A 17869-nucleotide genomic window follows, 5' to 3' on the forward strand; every position below is an offset into this window, starting at 1 on the left:
TGGAACCCTCATGAATCCCAGGTGACAGGCTTCACATAATGACCAGACAGGACATGTGGTAGCTTTGTCTCATACTGAACAACTGAGCCTTGATACAGGATAAAACAGAGAATCTCTTGGTGTTACACATATATATATATATATATATATACACAAATATAGAAACAAAGATATATATATAAAAGTCAGTAACAATACATAATTAATACTTCTCTTTAGACAAAACCAAACATAACCAGAAAACTTAATTGATTTTATTTCTCACACAAAGCCAACAGAAGAAATCTGTCTAAGCTGATTAATGGTAACACTGCGATTTTCATACTACATATAAAATTTATCCTACACAGTTCTACATACTTTGTTTAATTAAGCAGTCTGTATTAAAAGCTGTATAGGTGAAACTTCATAAGACAGAGTGCAGCAGGTGGTAGATGATCTGTAAGTCCACATCTTTCCTTGATATCCAGTCTTCCGGTCCAATTGTTGAAGAGAAGCAATAAATGCTGCATCTAGCATTAATGATGAACTGAAAAGCGCCATGGACTATGGACAAGTGTGCAATGAATGTTACAGGGGAAAAAAAACCAAAACTTTATGCAGTAGTACAAAATGTTAAGGTTAAATCCTGCCTTAAAAACAGTAGTTGACTACTTTAGATGTATGAAGTCCTTAAATAACATCCAAATTGAAGTCTCTGTAGTTGTTCATGGCTTAAATATATTCAAAAATTCTCCCTTGTTTTGTACAGAACACCTTTTCTGTTTTTTCATGGCTTGAACATTCATCATCTTCTGCAGTATCGCAGACCATTTGGTAAACATAACAACTGAACCTCCTGTTAGGCTTCTGTTCTATATGCAGAACAAGGTCCTTGTCAAAGTAAACTTCATGACTGTAAGTCTGAAATGAGAAACAAACAACAACAACAAAAAACAGAAGAGACTTTAGTCTCTGTTTCCAGAACTCGCTATACTCACACTATTATTCCTGTTCCCTTGGGGAACAAAAATATATGTAACACTGCTGACCTCCACGATCACACAGGAGTTGGTAAGTAAATGGGTATAGAGAAGTGTTAACATAAATAAAAGACAGGAATTCTCCTCACCACATCCCAGGACTCCAGTAATGGAATACTCTTAAGTAGAATCCCACGTTCATTACAATGAAAGTCAAGGTGTGCTCTGCCATCAGCTCCTATCTGAGTGACTGCCACAATGGATAATAAATCCAATTCATCTTCATAGTCCACAATTTTGAATGTCTTAGAAAAAACAAAACCTCAAGTTTACAAATCAAACAAATTCACACTCCCCTCAACCTAAATTGCATAGCTCTTTTTCTTTCAGGTGGAAGCAGAATTGGAAAAATTGTTCATTAAGTCTTCTGGTCTGATAAAGAAAACTTTGCCAGCCTGATATCCAACAGACATCTTTCCCAACATGAGTTACCCAATGTATTTCAGCAAAATTCCTTAAGACAGGAGAGGAGAAAGTGATCCTAGAAGAAAAATCCTAATTTGCAAGTATTTCACATATACCATACAGAAAATAGAAAAAAAAAGTACTTTGAAAGTGGCAGAAGAAACATTTAAACTCCATTCCCTCTTTTGAAGCAGACATGCTAGAGACAGCATAGCTTAAAACCATGACTGGTTTTGAAGGGATAGGGATCTTAGGGTAATTCCATTCACGTGAACACCTGTTTGTCTTCTTGGAACTCTCTTGCTCCACAGAGTACATGGCAGTGAAGAACTGAGATCAAAAGGTGAAGATTGTGAACTGTCTTAGTTGCCTCTATCTCACTGTCATAAACCTCATAATACACTCTTTAAACTCAAGCCAATCTTTTTCTTCTGTAACAAAAAATATCTATTGGAATCACAAATAAAGTGTAGCAGTAGGGAAAAAATAGAATGCAGACTCTAACTTTTATTATGGTTAAAAAAAAAAGTAGATACAAATGAACTGCAAATCTTAAGGCTTATATTGGACTGTCCTGTATTTTTACCATAGTAAAATCTATTTCTTTAGAAAAAAAGAAGTGACTGCCAGAAATGAATGAATTTTAACTGTTGTGCTTATGTCAATTACAGCTCCAGCTCTAGATAGACAGCTACAAAATATTCTTCATAAGCTCCTGAAGACTCAGCACCAACGCATATGGTATTTTCACTCAAGAAGCAGTTACTTAAGATGTTAAATACCTTATCCTGAAATCCAATCAAAGTAACTGGAAGAGAAAAACATAATTTAGAGATACTATATCAAAGACTAGAGGAACGTAAAGCAGAGAAAAAACAAATATTTTTCTTTCATTTCATAAAGTGCTTTAAAAGTAATATTTAAAGGAAATGTTTGAAGAAGTAACAGTTCATCACATTAACATATCGTTTCTATGCCACAGAAGTTGCATGGAGTTATGACAGTATCATGGGGCATAAGAACAGTTCTTAAAAACTGATGCCAAAGCACGAATGTCAACCAAGGAGAAAAGATGACAGACAGAAAAGGGAAAATAAGTTATCAGAAGTTAAGAAGACAAAGACAGTCACAGAAGAGGAATAAAGAACTCAAAGATTAACACATTTAATGGTTACAGCCACTGCACCTGAAGTAAGAATGACTTCCAGCTAGCTAAACTTTTTAATCCATAAACTGCTCTGACTCACTACATCAGTTACCTCTTGCTCTGGGTCATCATCCAGCAGGTTAAAACGCTTTTTCACCACTCGACCAGAAGCTGTTACAGTAATAGTGTTATTTACCTTTGGAGAAAAAGAAAAAAAGTGGCTCTAGGCTTTGAATCATTTTATTTTTTCCCTATCTATTTGACAATGTATCTACTTCATATCTTTTGCTTCCTGACCTTGTTTTAATCTCTCCAGTCTTGTTTTACTCATTAGCTATGCATGGCTCTAATGCTGCTCTCTCTCCTTCATGAGGGTTCATGAACTCTGGAGCTTTAATTGAGGTATCATTTACATTTATATTTACACATATTCAAAGGTTCTCAGTCCTGTATAAAGGTGGCAAAGGTTCTCAGCTACCATAATTTTCAGAACAGAAGTATCTGGAGCCAAAGATGCTGGAGTGACAACTGACAGCTAAGTCATCACCAATTTGTTTCTTAAACTCTTACTTCCAGAAGATGGGGAAAGTAGCATCTTAAACCATCTCAGCTGCTTCCACTGGGCTTCAGTAACAGCAGAAACATTCAAAATTGGGGTATAAAAGTCTTAATGGAAGTCAAAAAAGAAAAGGCACAGCACAGGCAGGATTGGAACTTGTATTTCTTTGCTCTTACTGCAACAGAAATTATCTAAAGAAACCCTAAAACCCCATACGTACGAAGATCATTAGATGACAAGGCTTGTAGTTTCTGAATTCAGTGGAAGTTTTATTCCTGAGTTAGTACAGTGCAGATTGTTAATACACAAACTTTTTTCTGCAGAAGCTTCAAAATTAGTACCGCTAACTTCCAGGGACTTTAAGTACTCAAACTATCAAAACCTGCTTTTATCTAAGACAAGACATTGTGTGCTGAAGCAATATTACAGTTCCATGCACTGCCAAAAACTCTTCATGAGTATGCTCTTTAACCTTTTTGACATTTAGATTGTCACAAAATCACAAAAGATTTCAGGAAACAACCTGGGTGATTTAACAAGCCATTTCTATTAGGAAGTTTAAATCATACCCTTGCCACTCAGTTCTACCTTTCTGCACTCTTCTCATCCACTGATGATTCAATTCTGTTCCAGCTCCAGTTCCACACAACAAGCAAGCAGGAAAGTACTTACCTTTTCCACTAGGTTATTATTCTATTATTTTAGTGCACTGATTCAGCTCACTAAGGGTTAGATAAATGTCAAACCCATCACATGGGAGTGACATATGCGCATGGCCAGGAAAAGAAATAGACTTTTGGAAGCAATGTATTATCTTTGTTGTCTTATGAAGACTTACCCATAAGTTATGAGACTTTAAACATTTATAGCATTTGCATGATCAATTTACCCAAGCACCAGAGATTCACACAACTATCACTTGGTGGCACCTTCTTTTGAAGGAAAGCTGTCAGTATCTTTCAAGTACACGAAAGTATGTTTTATGTCAATGATACATGGTTATACTACACACAGTGAACGATATTGAAAACTAAAGAAAAGACCGGAGGTTTCAGAAAGCCATCCTGAAAGTGTTACTGCTTTCAGATGTTTTTTTTTTCATTCAGCTTAAAGTCCTTCAATAAACTCCAAGTTAAACATAAACCACAGTGGTTACTCACATACACAAAACCCCTGTGTATTGCTCAAAATCATACATGGTGATCTCAGACTCTAAACTCACACAGTTTTCTCTGTTGGCCATAATTGTAAAATCTTCTGTAATCTCCATCTGATTTGTATTATTTTTAACTTCCTTAAGCTTCAAGACCCTACAAAAAACCCCAGAAATTACAAAATAAGTCATGTATTATAGTCCACCTACAACACTTCTATAATTAAAAAAAAAACAGGTATATTAAAACATCAGAAATAACTGAAATGGAAATGAATTATTTTTTTAATTTATCAGTAAAATTTTAAGAGTGGTCCTTGATCATTTTTAACAGATTAATAAATTTATAGTTTCTAAGGCTTGATGAGTCTTTTGGCCTGCAAATTTTCAAACTAATGAATTTGTGCAGTTATACAATTTCTCCTCTAGTAAAATAAGATCTGAGAAAAAACGGCACGTACTTTACCAAATTTGGTCCCACGTGGATTATTCTACCTGACATATCTGGATGGAAATATATCCAATCAGGTTCCAGTGAACAGCATTTCATATCCTGGATGCCATTTTTTGCCTGAAGAAGCAAGGGAAAGCTCGAATATTAGTATTTTGAAAGTCTCAAAGATCTAATTAAAGCTCTAATTAAAGAGGAAATACTGAGCTCCTATCCACATACTTCTGAAGGTTTTTAAGTAATGCCCCTAATCATGACCAGAAAGGATGCCAGTGGAATAATAATAACAATAACAACAACAACAGAGTCAGTTCCAAGTCTCAAGATAATCCATGGAACAGTTTCAACTTTTTTCATTTGCAATAAGCAATAACCTTGTACCACGGCTATACATGTCCTACCTCTCCTGAAACTAAACAAAATCAAGATTTAGTGTACACTCTGCAAACACTTCAACATGTCCAGCAACGTGAGTGTCAAAGACATGAGATACGTCAAAACAAGGGAAAGCATTAGCACAAGGCCTGACTTGAGCTTCAAACCTCAGGCTCAGCCTCTTTTGTGCAAATTATTTGTGGAGCATATAAGCCTGGGACAGCTTGGGATTTCAGCTGCAAGCTGGTCAAAATCTTTGGATTTTGGCAGTGGATTTTTGCTGTTAAATTTAGCTGACCCTGATCATTCAAATTTTCAAATGTATGAACCCGCAGAGAGAAAAGGTAGGCAAGAAAGGATTGTACAGGTCCCTTTGAATCAAAACTGATCTTCAGCTATTGTTATGAAAGATCTGTTTTGAAAATAAGAGATCATTGATTTGGTCAGGCTAGAAAAAAAGATGAGGACATTTACAGAGGAGTTTTTTTTTAGTGAAAAACCCTGAACTAAGGCCTAGAAGCTGCTTGTGTTACATAAGTATCTTCAGGTCAAATCCAGATACCAAATAAAAACTGTGATGGAGAGCAGACACGAAAGAATATATATGAATAGTACATAAACACAAATAATAGGAATGCTGGATTAAACTGAGTAATAAAACCTTTCTAGGAAGAGAGAGAAGGTACAAATCAGGGATAAACTATAAATATTACAGAAACTTATTCTGCAATTTCTTGAAACTTAAAATGGTTCTTTAGTCATGACATTTGGTAGGATGACTAGTCAGTAGTGTGTTAAGAGGTTACTATGCAAGGAATCAGGTAATGAGATTTTGCTTTAGCCTTAACTTCTAAGCAGAGAATAGTGCTGTGTAGCACTGACAGTGCCAAGGTTATACTGGAATGAATGAAATATTAGAGGCAGTAATAATTGAGAAGAAAACATTTTACACATGACTCCACTGGACAGTAGATGCAACACTGTGGGGTGATCCCTATGAGAGGCCCATACTGGAAAACAAGGGCATTGTTATCTCAAGCACTACTCAGAAGACATGAAGACAAATGTGATACACATACATTTGAGAGAAGGTGCTATCTGAATGAATTACCAAAGTATTGTCTTTCAGAGAACAAATATGGAAGACTCCTTTATGTTTTTTCTTGTTAGGTGTGATGATATAATGCCAAGGGTAACCTCCAATTTGAAATGCATTCTCCAGAGAAGATGCTTCAAATAGCAAAGGTGGGATATCTGCAAATATTTGGTAATGTTAACACCATTAGTAGTAGAACAATCATAATTTCATTGATCCTTACAATTCTAAATGCTGATAAAGCAATTAATTCTTCAGAACTTTTGAAGACTCTTGGAAATACATTGGCTTTTACATGTGGCCTTTTTTCTAGAACCAGCTATGCTACCTCACCTAGCAGCCAGGCATACATCTGCAGTTCAGCATGAAGGTCTGAGAAGGCAGTAATCTTCCATAATACAACAAAATAGAGCGGACCACAAAGAGTGCAATCTGTAACTGAGTTCATAAAATCAATAAAATCAATATAAATCTAGTAATTTTTGTAATTAATAGCAAAAGGTATCCAGTTTTCCCTTCAGATCAGTTGGGAAAAATTATATAGACATAATGCGCCACTTTTACAAGTCTTCTGTGTACTAAGTGAGAGAAGCATCTTTGAATGAAGTGGACCACATGGAGCTTCACAACTTCTACCAACTAGCTAAATAACAACAATTTCTACAGCAGCTAGGACTAAATCAATTTTAGAGTGAAGATCACCTTGTTCTAACATTACAGAGAAGTGCTAGGGAAAAAAAAAAATGGTAAAATGTGAAAAAACCTGCAGTTACAACAGGCATTTAAATAGGCAGAATATAAAACCCCAAGCTGAATTGCTGTGAAGAAAACAAGGTTCTTATCTGGACTTTTGTGTCCCAAAGGTGTCACCCAAAATTTTGACTTGTTCTTGTCCTGCTTAGTCTAGATAATTATCCAGATCCTAGCCACTGGTGCTAACCAATGACACATGACATCAGAAATTACGTTTACAGACTGCTTCTCTGTTTTTCCTTCATTCATGTTAACAACGACTTAGCCATTTAAATTGAAATAAGTTAGTTCACTGCCCATGGAAATTAAGTCCTTCCTAAGCTGGAAAGTGGCTGTCTTCCAGTCATCTTTCGGACTAACACACAGGAAATGGGAGATCCTGTGCAAGATGTACAATGTATAGGTTATAAAGAAATGAGGCATCTGCTGCAAATGTACAGAATGCTGAAGAAGCAAGCATAAGCAGACCTACTGATATTAAAATGAGTCAGAATATGAAAAATAGGTCAAGAAAATGTTAACATTTTATTCTATTGATTTTTTAAATAAAGCATATAGAGCAAGGCCCCTCAAAAATTCTGGCAGGTAGACTAAATGATAGATTTAAATGCATTTCAATAATAAGTCAGTCTTAAGCAGTGCAGGCTGCTGCTAAATATGCTTTTATGTTCATTTCGCAAAGATTTGCAGAATCATAGCCACATAAACCACTGTGATAGCATGACTTCGCTGCTTCAATTCCCTCTTTCCTGCTATGTGTTACTTACTGTTGCTCAACACTCCCTGTTCTAATTGCTTGTAAGTCCTTTCTCTAGCATTGCCTGTTTCCAGTCTCCAGTTGAGCTTCTTTGTCCACTTCCTTAAAAACTCTCCAGCCTCATCTAAACATAAAGCCATAAACCTGTTCCTGGCAGCATTAACAAGTATTTGTGCTAAACATAAGAAAAAAGAGAAGATCTCTGCAAGGCATCTTCCTTTCTGTTTTTATGCCATCCTCAAATCAAAGTTCAAACTCTGAAACTTAAAATCTCACTCACTGAAAGGTTACATTACACTGAACAGTCAGTCAGCCATTGCATTCTTAAAAGAAAACAGCTCAAAAACCACAGGAATGTAACTTCTGCAAAAAGCAGCCATGCCAAATGTCTGTCATGAATTCAAAACTTCCTAACTACAAATTCTTGAATATGATTCAAGATCAGAAATGTTTTCTCCAGTACATTGGTTTTAGATCTAAAAACTAAAAATACAATTATCTGTAAGACATGAGAACAAATACGGTCTAGGTTTCCTGTTAAAGCTCCCACAGCATGTTTTCCACAGGGCCCCTAACATTAAATTGTGGTTTTGCAGACTGAGACAGAGAGGAAAATGAGGAGAAATTTCCCTTTCCAGAACCTGACACATCAATTATAGCAGCCTATTACTTTGTTTTAATAAAACATTGCATTATAACTGAAAGACCTCTTTATGTATATCTGTATTTTATCTTTGCGTATTTCCTCAGGTTTATATTAATCTGGTCTGGTTTGACTGTTACTATCTGATGTTGTTCGCAGGCAGAAAGATCAAAAGAATGTTTTAAGTGGACAGTCCCCCATAAAAACCATTTAATACAGAAACATTCAAAGTTAAAGAAACAAAAGCACTACTTGATACTGGTGAAACCTACTTTTTTTTTTTTTTGAAGTAAGTTAAAAAAAAATTCAAAGAAAGTCTCAGTCTTTGGTCATTAAGATTCTTAGCACCAAATTTTAATCTCAAATGCACTAACAGAAATGATTGCTTGGTTTCAGAGAAGTTAAAATCATTACATAAATCAGAACATTTAAAAGTTACTGATTTGAGGCATAAGAATTGTTTTCAATACTTAATTTGTTCTCTCCTCAGTAATTAATTTTATTGAAAATGGCACATTTCTGACAACTCAGAATTATCAAAATGCAACTAAGACAAATCGTATTCAGGCTCCTTGAATTCCCTCTGCTGGTCGGATTAAACGTTCTTACATACTCTGCTTACATACCATATACTGTTTCTGAGTGCTACTAACACCAGTCCTAGCATTTCCTCTTGTCCTTGGTCCTGAGAAACAACCGTTGGGAGAGATTTCCACTTCAAGCATTGCTTATGAAGTTTTTCAAATAGCTTAGTTGCTGTGCTAGTTTTCTAGTTAAATCCTATGTAATCAAGTCTTGTAATTAGAAGTCAAGCAAAGTACATTTTTAACAACACATAAACCCAGAAATATAGCTACAGATACACTCACAATGAGTACAGTAATTGTAATGTTTTTTTCTAGGTGTGAGATAAGTAATAATTAATACATAAAAACCACCAGCCAAGATAATACAAAGATAATAAATACCTGTTATTTTAACATTACACGGAAGACCAAATGGATACTTTCCTACAACTCCCGCTTGACCATTCCAGTTGAATTCATGTCCCAGATCAAACGGCTGTTCCATGAACTAAAAAAACAATCAAAACATTTAGCTTTATTAAGGTTTACTTACTTGCCATTTAGTTTTACTACTGTTACTGCTGCATTCTTGATCTTGTTAAATACTGCTTTATGTCTTACTTTTGAATTAACATTTGATTTTTGGTTGGAAGAAAATAAACTCAAAAGTCTCACTTCAGTTCTGTTTCAGATCAAACAACCTTCCGTGCCCATCATTTTCTAGCCTTAACACTCACCTATAACTACAGACTAGGTGTGTAAACAGCAGCACACCCTGGTCTACCATTTACATAGCTCCTCTCTGTATATGCTGAAGTGCCTGTATAAACCTGTACCTCTTAAGTTTAGCCACTTGTAACTGGTGTGGGCAGAATTTTCTGATAGCGTACCCTTTCAAATCTTCCGACTGTAAATAGACTCAGCCAAGAACTCTATCCTTTGGACACATTCCCCATGTACCCGTGTGGTGTTACATGAATATTTATTTGTTGACCACAAATAACATGACTGTATGAAAAACTTCATATTTCATTACCTGTTCCAAGATGGCCTGGAAGTTATAGAGCCTGACCAGACCCATGCTATGCATTACAATCAGTATTCCATTAGAAACAGCAACATCTGTCACACTATTACCAAATATCTGGACAAAAAAAAAAGGAAGAGAAAAAGATTCTATTAGGGAAGAAATAATTGAGAGACAATGCAAAATACTTAATACAAAATTTTGCAATCAATTTCTTTTTTATTCTGACCAAACCCTATGAGCAGTGTTTTAGCTCATGAAGTTTTCTGTAACTCGGGTGCTCTGCTGAGTTTCTGTAATAGTTTGCACTGTAGTAACACCTGGAGTAAGACTAGCCATATTCTGCAAGCAGATTAATTCTCTAATCAATTCTAGTATATCTTCATATTATGTTACCCAGTTATTATCATATATGAATAGACTATATTATGCAGCATCCCACAGGAATGTTAGCAAAGCAAACAACTCAATCTAAAAGTACTGATTTCGGATCTTTCATTCTTTCTTCATCACCTGGGTAAAATACTAGTCAATCACTGCTCTATGTGTACAGCTGTACTAAAACTACAGTATCCAGCTGTCACAGAACACAGGATCCTCTCTGAATCCAAATTAGACACATACATGAGAAGCTGACATACTCCTATTAATAATTACACAGTATTAATTTGTGCCACTGCTTAACACATCTCCACTGAGAGAAATTCAACAAACCAATTCTGAATATTTAATGAATAACAACATGTGAAGTTCGGTTTGGGGGTTTTTTTGGTGTTTTTTTTTTTTTTTAATAGAGATGCTTTGAAATATAGTTTTCATTTCTTCACTCTGGATCACTGTCAAAAACTCTTAGAACAGAGTTAAAACAACTAAAAAAGCCTGAAACAAACAAACCAGAAACCAAACCAAAACCCCAAAACCGAAACACCAAAAAAACACCACCCTAAAGCTGTAATACTTCTAAGTCCCAATGGTCTTGTGATCAGTTTGGTCCCAAAAGACAACCTCACTCCTGAGATCCTGCCTTTCATTTAGTCGTATGGCTCCTCAGTACACTTGTTAGCTTAGGTCCCAGTGTCTTCCAGAAACAAACTCTTAATAATCTTGCAACTCTAAACTTGAGACCTTATGTAGTCTGACCTCAGAATTTATTGTGGTGTACCATCTCAGTAAAGCTGATGCATTAGGTGCATTCTGCAGTCTCTTAACGGTAACCCTCATCCTAACTAACATTCCACTGATCTGTATCAGGTTTGGCATTCTATTCACTGGTTCCTTCCCCTGATTGGATGTATTCTCAAATCCCAGACTCTATCCTGATATTATTCCTAGCTGTAACAATTACTCTGATAAGTACTCCGTACAGGCCCAACTGGGGAAGTAGATGTGTAGATACTTCACTTGTTATGCCCATGATTAATCTTGCATGCCATTCCTAACCAGACTGAAAATACCTTTGATACTGGTAACATTTTTTCCACTCCTAAATACTAACTTTGAACAATAGAGTGTCCCTAAACTTTCATGGGCCCAAATGAAAAACGTTTAACCCACTCCTTCACTTGCCAGCCTAGTCTCAATTACAGCCTCAACCCAACCCAGCACCAGCCAAAACCCACTAATAGCTCTAGACCCCAAATGAGACTTGGGTCACAGAGCTTTGAAGACAGTTTCCATGTTTGTACTATTCCATTTGCAATCTGTATCCAGAGCTCTCTTGACAGAATGGTAAAACTTGCCATCTGGCTTGAGATTTCCTGATACATCCACCCTTACTTACAGGTCACAAACCAGCCTCAGAAAGATTGTTCATTCTTGTCTGATAAAGCAAGACACGTATTTATATTCTGCCATTCAGCATCAATGATAATACAAGTCTGAAACATTCATAACTGCACAATGAATTCAGACTATTACTAGCAGTGGGTCAGAGGCACATCTATCTTTCTTTAAAGAGGTGAAGTCTGTAGACTTTAGGATTCCCTGATTCTAATGACTCCTATAAGTAAAGGGTGATGTTTTCCTGTATATAAAAAGAATAACCCAATAGAATGCATAAGTATTTTCTCTTCTGGTCACTCAAGTTAAGAATCTTCCCCTCAACGCCCCTATGAGACACAAACCCAACGTTACTGCTAATTAATGTTTCACGGCACTATGCTTTTATAAGCTGTTAACTATGCCTTCTGAAATTCTGTGGCAATTGCCTAAACTATGCCTCTCAAATGACTACAGTACAGGTCATGATTATATCCTATTATATATTCTACATTATATCATAATAGAGAAATTAACTTACCTTTTTGTTTATTTCTAGCATTCCAATGAATGACAGAGGCAAAACTTGGAATACAGCAAGATAAAACAATACAGACTGCTGGATACCTGCCTGGGAAAAAACAATCTGAATATAATTATCATACTTCAGGTATTTATTAATGGTAGGACACCTTCATCTTTTACCATAAAACAAAGCATAATGTCTTCATCTTTGTCCTTGCGGATGTTTTTTGATCAATTTTGCAAAAATTTAAGAATGACAGAGTTTTTCAACAAACTTACCTGCCGTGCTGCTGCAGGGAGCTTATTCTGAGCTGACTTTACAACCATTAACTCTTGAGGAATATCCCAGCTCAGATACCTGTTTGTGACAACAAAGGCCTCTCTTAATAATTTTAAAATCATTTAATAATAAGTACATTATTTCACATAAAATATAAGCTACTGTAACTAGGCAAACCCCTGTGTGCAGGCAAACTGGGAAGGGTGCCTGAGATGTGTGATGTTTGCAACAATGCAAAACACATGGAACTAGGAATGGCTTATTTCATACAGAATGGTGAGAAAAAAATCTGATACTATGAACATTCACTATCTTAATTTTTCTCCTTCCCTTCATCAATCACTGCTTTCTTATCCGTCACTCTAAAGGAAATTATTCCTTCTGAGAACTGAAAAAAAAATGCAGTTTACCACAAGCAGTAACTGCTCAGCTTTTAAAGAAGAAAATGGCTAGACTATGGAGAAAGAGACCTGCAAGTTAAAAATGGCTTAAATTTTAAATGTGTGTTTCTTATGTTTTATTAAGTTCTTTTTTGCAGCTCTTAAAGATCCTCTCCTGGTATGTTGCTATTCCAATATTAAACACTGTAAAATTGGAAGAGAAAAGCCAAGAGTAGCCTAGATTGTGTGGCTTTTGTGAAACTTGATACTAAATTTGAGAGCAGAACACTTAAGCTGCTGAAACTCCTCTATAGAAAACAGCATGCAAGAACAGTACTCCAGGTAGTGTGCTAGACTAACAAACCTGAAGTCAGTCAGTCATAGGATGGTCCTAAAATAAATATGATTCTGTTTCTTCAGTACAGTACTAATGATTGTCAATTATATAAAGCCTAGTCAATGTTTAATACCTGAACTTGCAACAGGAACCCGTTAGGTATATTTTTTCCAGTACTTCTCCACTATCGGCAGAGAGACGTAGAAGCCAGTTCTGTACTGTCAAGACTATTAGGGAAGATTTATAGTCTGACAGACTTGGTAGCATTTCCCCCTACATAACAAAAGGTTACCAGAAAAAAGTTTGTACCAAGAAGATACATAACATTTTGACATAGTATGAAGAAAACAAAAATTAATACACATTCCTCAAAAACTAAAGGCAGAAAGCTGCCTGTTAATCACATCAGGATCTCTAAGCTCATGTCCGTGCCAAATAGTTATCTGGCTATCACATGATCTGTTGTCATGCTTTTTGCAAGGCAGTTACTTTTCTGGAAAAGACACCCTTTAAAATGTCCTTGCCTTGCAAGAATGACATGTAAATGCTTATTGATCTAATTGCTACCAGTCTTCAAGAGACAACTGTTCAAGTTTAATATATAAAGCATAAGACATTCAGTGGTAACTCAACTGTAACTGCTAAGTATGGTATTCTTCATAGTGCTTTTTTTTCAGGCAACTCGAGGATGGGAATAATATTCATAAGCTCTGTGAGCACTGGATAAGAGAAAACTTCCTCAAGGAGGAGGAAAATTATATAACCTATTAGCTAGAAACAGCAGAACAGCTTTTGTTCAATGGGTCTCCAGTATATCTGCTGGGTTTTCTATGTCAACAGAGCTGGTAAAAACTAAAACTACCTTTAGCTTGGAAAACAAACTGCCCTTGGTAATTAAAAAATAAAGAAAAGCTTAAACAGGAATTATGTTGTAAAGGAGTTAATTGCATAGCATAAAGGCACTCTTCAAAATCTTCCATGAAAGCTCTCAAAAAACCATTTAAATGCACCATTAAGAAATTCAGAAAATTACACCTCTAAACATTCAGACAAAATAAATAAGTGCACACTGCAAACCTTAAATGACCTAGCTCCATAAAAGCAATGAGAGGGTATTCTGCAGAGAAAGAACACTCTATTCTAAGTAGGTTTCACTGAAAGATATTAACTTCGGGTTTTTTGCACAACCATGCTCTAGTAAAAAGTATTCTTACCAGTGGGCATTCCAATAATAAAGCATCTTCTATTTTTTCTGACTTAGAACACTTTGGCTTTTGATAAAGTATTCTTGGCTCTTGTGCAATGCTGGAGGAAAATGATTGCTAATCATTAGTCTACTTTATAAACGACTTTCTATAAACAAGTCATTTCGCAGTTTCATAAATCCTGTCTTCTCTTTAGGCAGGTCAGAAGGCTAAACATCTTAGTTTTACTTTGCAAATATAACCTGAAATTGCTCTCAAAATAAAGCCTAATAAAGAATAATTAGTCTAATATAATATTTAAAAGCTAACCTTCCCTATATCTTGTGGTTTGTAGGTTGTCTTGTTTGTTTGTTTGCTTTCAAATAACAAACAGTAACATTCTTACTTTAGCGATACACATTAAAAAGAAAGCATATTCTAGAAACTAACAGTCATCCTGGAACCTTCCCCTCAAGCACTTCCAGTGTCGCCTTTCATAATACAAAGGCATCACGCACAGATACTGTTTTAAGAAGCCCTACTACTAGAATAAAAGCTTCATACTGCGCACAGTTTTTCCCCTCAGGGAGAGGATGAGACAAAGATAAACCTGAAAAATGTTAGACAGGGTAAATCAGTACTGGAAAGCATTCCAATAATGTAGGAATAAAACATGGCTAAGTAGATTTGGATCTCTGCTGTGATAGATTAATTTAATTAACTTTCAGTGGTTTACAGTGACAGAATAATTTGTCTTTTATGTATCATATGACACTGTCTCAAAACTGTTCTGATCACAACTTACTCAGCACTGCAGTTCTCCAATTCCCTGCTACTTCCCTCACAAGAGGGGTGGGCAAGGACAATGACTGGTGTATGCAGGACTCCCTCCACCCTGCCCTGCACTGTGCTGCCTCCTAAGCTGTGTCTCTGCAGCTGATCATGGAGCTGGGGAGTACATCAGATCAGAGAACTGATCTGCAAAAACAAAAACCAGCAACTACTGCACACACCATACTTCTACATGAACAATAATTTACTTCTTTAATGCAGAATTTGTAGACATAGTACCAAGCTTATTACATAGGCTGATTTTGTGATACATTCTTAGCACACTTCTAGTTAGCAGATCACAAAGAACTATTGTTCATTTGGCTTTTTAGTGCAAAGTTATAAAATGGTGATAAACTTCCAGCCTTATTAAAGTGCTCTGAAAGCTGAAGTTATACACCATCAGGAAAGTTAGACTTTCTTTCACGGAAGGTGTCACATTAAGTCACAGTGACATGTGAGTATAATTTAACAAAGATTTATTCTCCTGGTTAGGCTTTTTTTGTTCACAAATTCCACTCAATTCACAGGCGCTATCTGGACGAGTAAAGTTGCCAAAATGTCCAAAACAGAACCACAGTGTTAAAACCGTAACCCAGGGTAACTTTTAATTGTAAATGTTACCTGCTAATACAGCACTGGTAATTGTCTAAGTAAATTCTTCCTCTTTCATATGCAATAGGAGATGCAGAATGAGTTGTCCAAACGTTCTTGAATTTAGTACTTTCCTGAAACAGACAGTGGTTAGAACAGTGATGAATTTTGTAACAAACCTTGCTTTCAGAAAATATTTTATTTAGCTCCTGCAGCTTAGTAACTTACTTGAATTGAACCTTTACTGTTGAATGCATACAGGGAAATCTGATTCGTATTTTCAAAACAAATGAGAAAACCTTTATAGGGAAATTTTGTCTTTTTAAAGAAACAAAGTCTTCTTTTATTAGCTATTATGGACAGCATGGGTAACGGATATTTTCTCATTACTTTGACTGCATTAAAATTAAAACTAGCAACTAAACTTTAATGGCAACTTTTAAAATCAAGGTTAAAACTCAGAATGTAAATAAGTACATGACTCTTCTATATGTAATTAGCTGAATTTATTTAACCTTTGACTCTATTCTGCTTTTAGTGTTTTGTGTGAAATCCAGAAAAATGTGCGTAGTTTTTTGCAAAAAGTGCCTGAAACTGTTCACATAAAGTTTCTTGCATTCATTAAAGACATCAGAAGCTCTATACTATTAACAACAGTCCCAGTCTTACAAAACCAAAAAGAATTAAACCAAAAGTATTTGTGTAAGTCAGGCATACTGATTTTTATTTCAATAACCTTTGCATGCCCACTGATCTAGTTGTATTAAGTGGACACTTCAGCTAACTTCCAATACATCTATTTTCAATGCAACACAATTGCCAACTCACTTCCTCATATTAACTTTCAATGCATTTCTATCAGCTACTGCATGGCAGTGATTGTAATCGTTTTGATTAAAAAATCGAGTTCACTTTAGTCTGTAACTGCATTAATTTTTATCCTGTAACACAGATTTCACTGACACATTAGGGGAGTGCTTACCTGAAGACCTCTACTGATTATCTTATCATGAGAACTCCATTCAGAGTTAACAGTGATGCTCCCCCAAACACTATGAATATGTGTATTAAATAATAAGCCATTTTGGCATATGAAATAAGTGACGGAAAACACTACTTCTAATGCGATTATCAGATTTACAGGTGCTTCTGTGGTTTTTCCACAGCATATTCCTATCTACAGTTCTAGGTCTGAGCCTCATGTAATAAGTTTAAGTATTGATAACACCCTTCAGCAAAACCGCACCGTTTTTCTTCCCAAACGCGTTAGTCAGTGGACCAGGGACTGCTCAAACACCTGACCGACGCTCAGCCCAACCCGGCTGGCAGCCGGCACACGCAGGGGTGCAGCCAGCGTCGGAAAGCATTGCCATTACCTGACATATTATCTGCCTGAGAAGGCCCAGGTTTGTTCTGTGGGCGACGCCAGCATCTCTAGCGTAAAAGCCAAGGGTCCTGCAGGTAAGGAGGCGGCAGACATTGTGAGCCCCAGGAGCGGCCCTGCTCCTCCTCCCGTCGGCGGCAGCTGCCTGCGGGCACATTCCCAGGCCTCGGCGCAGGTTCGCCGTAAACCCCTACTTGTAGCTCGCTCTTGGCGGAGCGAGCAGCCGTGTAGGGCCCAAGCCCAACCGCCGAGAGGTGAAGCGAAGCGGGAAAAGGGCCCTCACTCTCCGACTCCCGAGAGACGCAAACCGAGGCCTTCCGACGGGATCCCGCTGCGGTCACGCCGTCCCGTCCCGGGGCGGGGTCAGGTGCGCACAGTGCCTTCCCCGCCACCACAGGGCCGAGTCATGGCGAACGCCCGGCGGTAGCAGCCACACAATTACGGTCTCCCCGCGGCCCGCCGGGGATTGTAGTTTCCGTGGGCGCACAGACTGCATCTCCCGCCATGCCCCGCAGAGCAGCCCGCCGGCTCCCTCAGGTGCTGCGGCTATCAGGAGGAGTGGGCCCGGTTGGTGTTGTGGCTGCCCGCAATTAGCGAGCGGGAGCAGCGTAACCCCCGCGGTATAGGGGTGCTGCCGGGGGG

General features: G+C 37.1%; 1 protein-coding gene across 2 annotated transcripts; it reads right to left on the reverse strand.

Annotated features, from left to right (window-relative positions):
• Positions 1-239: 239 nt before the first annotated feature.
• Positions 240-17567, reverse strand: DCAF17 (DDB1 and CUL4 associated factor 17). 2 transcript variants are annotated; one of them, XM_061342573.1, is made up of 14 exons: positions 17220-17567; positions 15874-15977; positions 14449-14539; positions 13368-13507; positions 12517-12595; positions 12254-12343; positions 9964-10071; positions 9330-9435; positions 6224-6366; positions 4748-4857; positions 4356-4443; positions 2687-2770; positions 1112-1267; positions 240-903 (listed from the first exon to the last, which is right to left on the reverse strand). In XM_061342573.1, exons 1-14 carry the CDS (start codon positions 17382-17384, stop codon positions 715-717), a joined length of 1653 nt encoding a protein of 550 aa, XP_061198557.1. In that variant the 5' UTR covers positions 17385-17567; the 3' UTR covers positions 240-714. The 2 variants fall into 2 exon arrangements, with proteins under 2 accessions (XP_061198557.1, XP_061198564.1); XM_061342580.1 differs by lacking the exons at positions 13368-13507; positions 14449-14539.
• Positions 17568-17869: the final 302 nt, after the last annotated feature.

Source organism: Neopsephotus bourkii, unplaced genomic scaffold, assembly GCF_033783945.1.
Source record: "Neopsephotus bourkii isolate Nb327-2 ecotype Australia unplaced genomic scaffold, CSIRO-AGI_Nbou_v1 NB_196, whole genome shotgun sequence".
In the NCBI taxonomy this organism is placed as follows: domain Eukaryota; kingdom Metazoa; phylum Chordata; class Aves; order Psittaciformes; family Psittacidae; genus Neopsephotus; species Neopsephotus bourkii.

Bases quoted from the DNA above. Each gene is read 5' to 3' on its own strand.
- DCAF17 (XM_061342573.1), bottom strand. From the start codon at position 17,384: ATGTGCCCGCAGGCAGCTGCCGCCGACGGGAGGAGGAGCAGGGCCGCT. The intron at 12,596-13,367 runs GTATTAAACATT...TGTCACAAACAG, and splicing joins GGTTCCTGTTGCAAGTTCAG to GTATCTGAGCTGGGATATTC. The intron at 4,858-6,223 runs GTAATTCATTCA...TTGCTTCTTCAG, and splicing joins CTCTGAAAGACAATACTTTG to GCAAAAAATGGCATCCAGGA.